This window comes from Geospiza fortis, unplaced genomic scaffold (genome assembly GCF_000277835.1).
Source record: "Geospiza fortis unplaced genomic scaffold, GeoFor_1.0 scaffold172, whole genome shotgun sequence".
Classification (NCBI taxonomy): domain Eukaryota; kingdom Metazoa; phylum Chordata; class Aves; order Passeriformes; family Thraupidae; genus Geospiza; species Geospiza fortis.
This window is the reverse complement of record NW_005054309.1, coordinates 4,210,881-4,219,392: the sequence shown is the minus strand read 5'-3', so window position 1 is coordinate 4,219,392 and position 8,512 is coordinate 4,210,881. Positions and strand designations below refer to the sequence as shown.

General features: G+C 45.1%; 2 protein-coding genes across 2 annotated transcripts in view; both read right to left on the bottom strand.

The window, feature by feature from the left end:
- Positions 1-978, bottom strand: part of LAMP3 (lysosomal associated membrane protein 3) — a 17,319-nt gene extending 16,341 nt beyond the window's left edge. Inside the window, exon 1 of the mRNA XM_005419137.2 lies at positions 826-978. Coding sequence (XP_005419194.1) covers positions 826-871 — 46 coding nt within the window. The 5' untranslated portion in view covers positions 872-978. The remainder of the gene's footprint in view (positions 1-825) is intronic.
- Positions 979-2,432: 1,454 nt separating this feature from the next.
- MCF2L2 (MCF.2 cell line derived transforming sequence-like 2) overlaps positions 2,433-8,512 on the bottom strand; it is a 130,645-nt gene continuing 124,565 nt past the window's right edge. The window contains exons 31-34 of the mRNA XM_031055432.1: positions 8,294-8,412; positions 7,689-7,801; positions 7,166-7,269; positions 2,433-6,015 (exon numbers count right to left, since the gene is read on the bottom strand). Of these exons, the coding sequence (XP_030911292.1) occupies positions 5,915-6,015; positions 7,166-7,269; positions 7,689-7,801; positions 8,294-8,412 (437 nt within the window). The 3' untranslated portion in view covers positions 2,433-5,914. The remainder of the gene's footprint in view (positions 6,016-7,165; positions 7,270-7,688; positions 7,802-8,293; positions 8,413-8,512) is intronic.

Here is an 8,512-nt window from a genome sequence, read left to right as displayed (position 1 = left end):
CTGCTTGTGGTCAGGTCCCGGGGCACTTTCCCTGCTCATGGACTGGGAGGGGGACAGGGCTGTTCTTTGTGTGATCCCCGTGTGCCGATGGCAAAACACACCCAATAGCAAGCTCAAATCCTTGGCCACTCCACAGATTAAATCACATTTTGTCCTCTTCACCAGGCAAATTTGGTGCTCCTGCAGGTGTTGAGCAGTGACTGGATGTCCTTCATGTGTATGGCTCCCCAGATTTTCACAGAGCAGCATTAAGGATCAGATGGTGACTCTGATGGGGTTTGTCATTGAGAGAAGCCCCAGCCTGACTTCTCCAAGCCCCTGCCTCACTCCTGCTTTCCTGATCCTGCTCTGCATCTTGCAATGCAGATAAATTAATGACTCGAGCAATGCTTCCTTAGTTTTTTTCTTTCCTGCTTGTCCCGCTCAGGAGTTTCAGTTAGATCTGCAGGTCTGGAAATTATTTTTAATTATGAAAAGCAAAGCCAAAAAAGTCTGCTTCTAACATGGCTTTGAACTGACTCTTTCACACAGAGTTTATGCCACCACAAGAGTTCAAGGGAAAATACAGAGGAAAACATTAAAAACTAAGTGTATCTTAAAAACTAAACAGGGTGATACACTAAGTGTGTCAAACTGAGGGTATAGCAGCTGCAATGAACAGCAGGTATGGTTATTTCTTAGCAGTGGGACTTTACTGAAAGCACCCTTGGGTATTAGCAACAAAACTGTCCAAAGTTTTGAGTCTGTTGGGTGCTGTCCTGACTGCAAGGAAACCAGACTGACATAACGTCCCGTTTTTCAGGTAGAAGTGATGCTGTTACTCACCGCAGGCGAGGGTCAGCGAGATGAGCCGCCGTGCGCCGCTCCCCATGGCCAGCACAGCTGTGAGAGGCGCTGCTTCTCCCGGGAGCCGGTGCGGAGCAAACCCAGCTCTCCTGCCGACCGAAAAGTTTCACTCGCTGCAGGGAGTGCTCAGTCACATGGCTGGGAAGGAGGTGGAGAGAGGTGGAGACCGATGCCTTTCGCCTGTAAACTCGCGCAGAAGGAAATAAATGATGGTTAGGAAAGAAAGTGAAAAGAGAAATGACTGCTGGGCTGTCTGGGAGGAGACCTGGGGCTCTGCGAGGCCAGGGGAAGCTTCGTGCATCTCCCTCCCTGTCGGAGCATCTGGTGCACAGTGCCCCAGCAGAGGGTTACACCCTGTAAATCAGTGCCTCCCCTGTGTTCTTTAGAAAATACTTTATTTAAGGGCAAACTCCATCTTTTATGTTAAGGCACAGAAGGGAGAGGTGTGACCATCTCCACAGAGCACCTGCTAAAAGTAATACAGGGCTGAGCAGAGCCCCAGATGGGCTCTTGTCCCATGGGCACCATCCTTTGCTGCCTGGCCCCGTGCTGCTCCCAGGCCTGCTCCAGCCAAGGTGGATGTGCAAGAGTGTGAGCGAGTGTGCAAGGGTGTGCAGTAGTGTGAGTAGTGTGTGAGGGTGTGCACAAGTTGGAGTAGTATGCAAGAGTGTGAGCAGGTATGCAAGCGTGTGCATGAGTGTGAGTAGTGTGCGAGGGTGTGTGCGAGTGTGAGTAGTGTGCAAGAGTATGCATGGGTGTGCAAGAGTGTGCATGAGTGTGAGTAGTGTGTGAGAGTGTGACCGCATGTGCAAGCATGTGCAAGAGTGTGAGCGGGTGTGCAAGGGTGTGCAAGAGTGTCACACAGAGGGCTCCTGCACAGCTCCCCGGGCCGGGGCAGGAGCCGTGCAGGCAGGGCCGGGATGTGCAGCAGGAGAGCCTCACTCACTCCTGCCCTGGCATCCCCTGCCCTGGCATCCCCTGCCCTGGGCATCTGCCAGGACCCTGCTTGGGCAGGGAACAAAGCAGCGCCCACGCTGGCATCTGGCTGCTCCTAATTCTTCTTTTCCTCATGCCAGTATCAGCTGCAGGAACATGGTGACACCAAGGACTTGAAGAGTCAGGTGAGGTGAAGTTTGCCCCAAGAAATCTGGATACTGCATGAAATCAGGTCCAGTTTATCTTGCTCTACTTGCACTGTGTTTCTACATTCTCATTTTCACCTGCTTGCCTTTCTACATGATCCACAGCTTGTATTTGGATCAGTTAGCACTCCCTAATGAACACTGGTAGCCAAAGGCATGCAGATATCTCAGGAGTAACTATTATAAATTCATCTATGACTTTCTCTGTCTGTGTGAACCTTTGCACAGGTTCCCAGTGATTCAGAACACGACTAAGGGAGATAGGTAATGGAAAAAACCCTATTCTGCCTTTTGATACATGTGTTGGACAAATTAAACTTATATTGGACAAATATGTCAATTTTTTCAGCTCTGATAATGTTCCTTTACTGATAATTCATGTATTTCAAATAGAAAAAAATGTCATTTTACTTGTTGCTTCATATAGAGACATCAACCACAAGGTTTTGTACTAGTTATAATTTTTATAAATTTCAAACAAAGTGTGGTTCTACACAGGTCAGAATGGCCTAATTACAGGAAGTTCATTTGCACACTTTTTTTCTTGTAATAAATTCATACATTCTGTGTTGACTGGAAAAAAGGACAGGTAATTCTGTGATCACAATATACAAATACATCATTATCAACACCATGGAAATCATGTAAGAAAACAAACTGTACCAATTCTCAGCTGGGGAGAGGAAATCTTAGCAGCTATTTCAGTCCAGCTGCAAGAAGAAATACATATTTTGGATCTTTTTTCTTATTATTCTTATATATTTCTAATCACACATATATATATTTGAAGTCTTTGAGTATTTTTGGAAAGGAAGCACATGGCCTTTCTCATACCCAATCCTGTTTGAAATATCAAGACTCTAAGAAAATCATAGATAATAAAATGGCTTCTCATCACACACACGACCAGAACATGACACACACAGAGCTTTGCTGTCATTGGTGAGGAAAGCCAGAGCTCAGAAGTGGTTTGGCTGCAGCTGATTGTGTTCAAGACAACGAGCACTGGTCTGGTTCTCCACCTGGTGGGGTTCCAGGTGAGAAGAGAGGATCAGGCCTGATTCTATTCTAGCCTGGTTTACTAAAAGCAAGACTTGTGTGTCGTGCAACTGCCCTCTGTTCACCATTGGTGCCAGGGAAGGACTCTGCAGCCCACCTGCACCTGAGTGGGCACTTTCGAGGGCAGTTCTGAGGATGTGAAGTTTCTGAAGTTTCACAGAAGAGCAGCAGAGCAAAGAGAAGAGAGCCCAGGCAAACCCTCAGCCTGGAGGGCAGGTGTGGCCAGCCCAGGCCCAGGAGCAGAGCCAGGCACGGGGCCAGCAGCAAGGGCTGCTGCAGCACAGATTTACCTGGGATCTGGTGTCTTCTACAGCCAAATCTTAGTCACAACCATTACCTTTAAATGACTTCTAAATGGTCACTAGAGCATCTCCAAACAACACTGAAATGAAATCCTTATTTGAAAACTATGATTTTTAGGTCCATCTCCCTGAATAGGATGGTGTCAAAGACCTACAGACAGAATAGGCATACCCTAACACACATTAGGGTTGCTGGACTTTACCAAATCATCTTCTAGACTGAACACGGAGAGTCATTCCCTTAATTATCACTTTGCTTGACAGAAATACACTAATTAAAAGACTGTCCTGCGTACTATTTAAAAAACTCAAAAAGTCATCAAACCCAATTTTGTCTCATCAGCAAAGCCAGAAGGTTGCTCCTTTGTCTTTCCATCCATCTGCAATGTCACAAATCTTCAATTTGGCAGTTTCATACACTCAGGGTAACCCTTGCCTATCTCTCTCTCCCACACACAAAAGGTTACTATACTCATAATGTGCAAACAAAGCTCCCTAGCCCTTCCCTCTCCTATGCTTAGGGCAGGGGTAAACAGCAGCACTGTCCCTGTGCAAAATTTACTGAAAGTAATAGAGAAACCAGAATGAATTCATTTTAGAGAGAGGATAAAGTAATTGCACTATAAGAAAATGTCACTGCATTTTTCCTTAGGGGACTGAAAGGAATCAATTCTTCCTGCAAGATGCTGATAACCACAGTAGACCAAGAGGATTTGTGTTCCTGAGAGCCTACATGTCAATTTTGAGGTAAATGACCAACACAAACAGGCAAGCTCCTACCTGTATAGAACAAAAAAAACTTCCAGAAAGGTCCTTTAGTCCTGAACAGAAAATGTCAAAAATCACAGAGTTTAGATATGGAGGGTTAGAAAAGCCATGGGATTCGATCACCACATTGCAACTTATAATCAAGCAGTAACTCTTCACAGGCAAAAAAAAATCTGACTAACCCTTTAGCTGTTCCAAGGCTTTTTCTCAAACAGGACTACCTGCCTGCTCCACAGCTATCCTGACTCCCACACTAAGGTACTTGCAACACCAGCCTCCACTGAGACACAAAGGAAAACATTCGAGTCCCTGGGAAGGTGAGAGCAGAAATGACACACACACCCACTGCTTTGCTCACAGGCTCACTTAGTAGAGTGGGTTTTGGTTTGCTTCATCTCCATTTCTAGTGCTTTTAGTGCCCTTTTTTATTTACATAAAGCACCACTAGTCCGAGGGTTAAACAAAACATCCCTTAGAGTGAAAGCCATTCATTCACTCTTGAGCTTCTTCTGGGCTCATTTTTACCAGACTGATCTTTGCCTGTTCGCAGCTCTCAGTCAATATTTATCTTTACTAGCAGCTAGTTTAAGTAGCTAGTTTAGCTATTTATCTTTACTAGTAGTATTTACCAGTTCTAGCAGCTTTTGTGGGACCTAAGACCCAATTACCATCAAAATGCCTTCATGCCTTAACAGCTGCTCTAAATGAGCTAATGGCTTCTATAGGAATCATAACATCTGTAATCACTTTATATTATACATTACATCCTTATGTGGCAGAGATTTGGTACAGTCCTTTCATCAAACATCCTGGAAAGAAGTATTTAACAACAACACTTTATCCACTCATTGGAGCATCTAATGCTCACTGCCTATTTGCAATGCTTAAGTATATTCCAAATGGGGGTGAAATGTATCTACTCATAGCCCAGCACACAAGGAAAGCATGCAGTCTACTCGAACATGTGACAGTAAATGGCATTCAACTGAATTCTCGGCACCAAATGCAAAGGGTTCTGATCCAGCAACCAGAGACTGTAGAGGGGGCAGAGGAATGACTCAGACTGTAAAAAGAGTTCAGAGTGTTCTTTGTCACAGTAGCTGTTACATGTCTTTACTTCCCTGCTTAGCCCTGCGCCTCCCAGGCAGGAGCTGCCACCTGCAGCATGCCAGGTGTGGAATGCTGTGTGCAGCAGGGCCTTCCTGGGCCATGGCACTGCTGCACGGAGCCTCTCTCATGGTCCCAGCCAGAAGTCTCCTTTCCACAGCCACCCTCAAGTGGTGTGTTTTTGGTGTTGACTGACAGCAAAAAGGGCACATTTGTGATGATGTATCAGCTGGAATTAAGGAGGACAGGGAAGGCACAGCCAGAGGCAAGCAAATGGAAAAACCTCCAGGTGACCCCAGGGTGGAGCAAGGACTCGTAACCACCACGTGCCCCTCTGCAGTGATGTGGTGCTCAAGCAAAGTTGCCAAAAGGTGCGTGCATAGAGACTCTTCAGCTCTGCTGTCGACCTAATTTAGGCCACATCTTCTGAAACAGTTTGATAATCAATGCAAGAAGCATTTTTCTCCTCTAATACTGAAGATAGGTTTGATGTTTTCTGGATGTTTAATGCTCCTTTCAAGTTTGTTTTTCCCAGCTTGCCAGGTGGACAGCACAGTTCTCATCTGTTCATGTTGACAAAATTTTAGTGAATTATGAACCTCAGAGCTTGTGAGAAAGGCAACTTTGATCCCATGTCCACCCAAGATAAAGACAGGTGGACGAGGTCCTGAGGAAGGCTGGTCCTGCTGTTCAGCTGCCAGCCCTCTGTTCTGCTGGGAAGCTTTTGGCCACCTCACTTTCCTTCGTGTCCGACTCTGCTGAGGCTGTGCTGCAGGAATCGTTGTACGTGTCTGAAAAGGAGGACATGGGCATTGTCACTACAATGTGTCTACAGGATTTTTCATCTACAGTCTTGAAGTTCTTTCTTAAAAGCCTGGAATAAAATAAAACATAAAATCACAGTTCTACTGCTCTTCTAATTCCTTCACAAAAGGCAAGGGAGGCTCTTTTGGTGTGTAACTGTAATGTGTGCCTGGCTTTGTTTTTATTTTGAAGCCCTGGATATGCCAGTGAAATGAGAGCCATAGTTGGGCAGGTGAGGAGAGGACTGACCTGCTGTGGAGGTGAAGGAGCAGCAATTACCAAATTCCCTTTACACCACAGTAAAGAATCCTGAGGTTGAAAAAGGATTTCCTCCACTTAAACAAACTGACCAAAAAGATTAAAAGAGATCAGTAAGTCAGAATAAAGTGCTGGTAGCTCTCCATCACAGATTCCCAGGGAACAGCTGTGCCAGATTTTGCTTTCTTCTGCTACCAGAAGAAAAGCAGGACACATTTGGTAAATTATATTTAAGGATGGACAAATATTAGTCTGAATTGTAAACCTCTGATCTGCAGAGTTGCTCAGATTCAGCTTTTCCAGTGCAACCTGTTTGGGTGTTAGGTCAGAACCAAAGCTGTGGCTGGATGACTTTTAGTGCTGATTTGGCTGAAATCTTGCCAGAGCAGCCCTTCCTGCAGCTTTTGGAGCCAGCTGTGAAATATGATGAAGGCAGTAATGGTTCATGAAATTTTAATGTTTTCAAACCTAGGCCAGAAGCACAGCCCTGATGCTGGTCTCCATCCAAAGTCTATCCATGCCAGGATCAAAGCTGTCCTGCAGGCACACCCCATGTATGAGACACTTGGGCTCCCTGTAAAGCACCCAGCCTGGGTACCGGTAGCCATAGAAGTTGGATGGGAGATTCAAGTTCTGCTCAGAAAAGGGAAAACAATTAAGCCAGGCCAAGGAAAGCTGCTGTGCCTGACTAGCTCTGGCAACCAAGCACCAAATTTCAGGTTAGCTCAGCCATGTCACCAGAGGCTGCAGCACAGACATGCACTCAGGTGAGTACTTCAATACAGAAGTGCACTTTTTATCACGTTTTTTTTTGCTATCACATTCTTTTTCAGTATGGAGAAGAAAACAAACATACCAATAACACATTATCTCTATTACCTGCATTGCTGCTCTTAATTATGTTGTTACTGTCCCCCTCTGCTGGCTGCAATATGCTGGAGGGAACCCAGTCGCTTTTCTCAGAGACCAATTTCTTCACTAACCTGAAACTCAGAGAACAGTCAGTGAATTTTCCTACTTTGACCCTCCTTGGGTTGTGTGTCTTAGAGGTGCTTGTTGGGCTATTATTTCCTGAACTAAGGAAGAAGGCAGAGGACCCAGGGCAGTCCTACAGGTATCCATACAGAATCACAGAATGACCAGGTTGGAAGAGACCTTCAAGATCATCGAGTCCAACCCATGCCCCAGCACCTCAACTAAACCATGCACTCAGTGCCACATCCAGTGTTTTTTAAAACACATCCATGGATGGTCACTCCACCACCTCCCTGGGCAGACCATTCCAGAACTTTATCGCTCTTTCCATAAAAAAACTGTTCCCTAATATCCAACCTATATTTCCATCTTTTCCAGAGGTTCTGGCTGTCCCAGCTGTCCAGTTCTGTCTCTCTGCCATACTCACCATTGACCATTCTCTCCTTCCTGCACAAACTGCACTAAATCTCCATCCTCGAGAGAAAGAGAATCTGGGAAACAGCTGTCAAAACTGCCTTCGACCCGGAAGAGATTGCTCCCCTAAAATGAATGAAACAAGGCACCAGAAACAATCACTATGGATGATAGAACACTGTGCAAGAGGTTTTAGTTAAATACTGAATTAGGCATTTCAAGCTGGCAGATATTTCTTCTGTAGGCAATTGTGATTTATCATGCCCAGGTTAAATATTATTCAAAATTTGGATAGACCTGTTCTCTGCATTCAGACTTCAGGGTTTGTGACACCAGGTGAAGTTATCTGGAAAAGTCTGAAATTACTTTTTTAAAGACTCAGAGTTTTCCCTCACTTTTGTAGCAGACAAAGTGACAGCCTACAAGTATGGGTGACTTTTTATGATCCTCATCCTGATCAACAAAAGTCTTGTAATAATCTTCCAACACCCCAGATCAAATTTGCATCTTCTGTGTTCCCACACATCCATGGATTTAAACTTTGCAGGTTACATTGTGATCCTTAGAGAGGAAGAAGTTGTGCTGGGAAGGGGCAGTGTAATTTTAAAAGGCAATTACATTGTTAGGGTTGGTCTCTTCCTCCAAATCAGAAGAGTTGGAGAGTTCATCCATGCTGGAAGGGATGGCTTCAAAATCTTCAAATGTGTCTAGAGAAGGCATTTGTCTGCTGGGCCAACCTTTTCAAAAGACATAAACCAGAAAGAGTTAGCTATCAGACATTAGCCTCTTTGAGAATCAGTCTGTAGAATAAATGTCACAGGTTCACTTCCCGCTCTT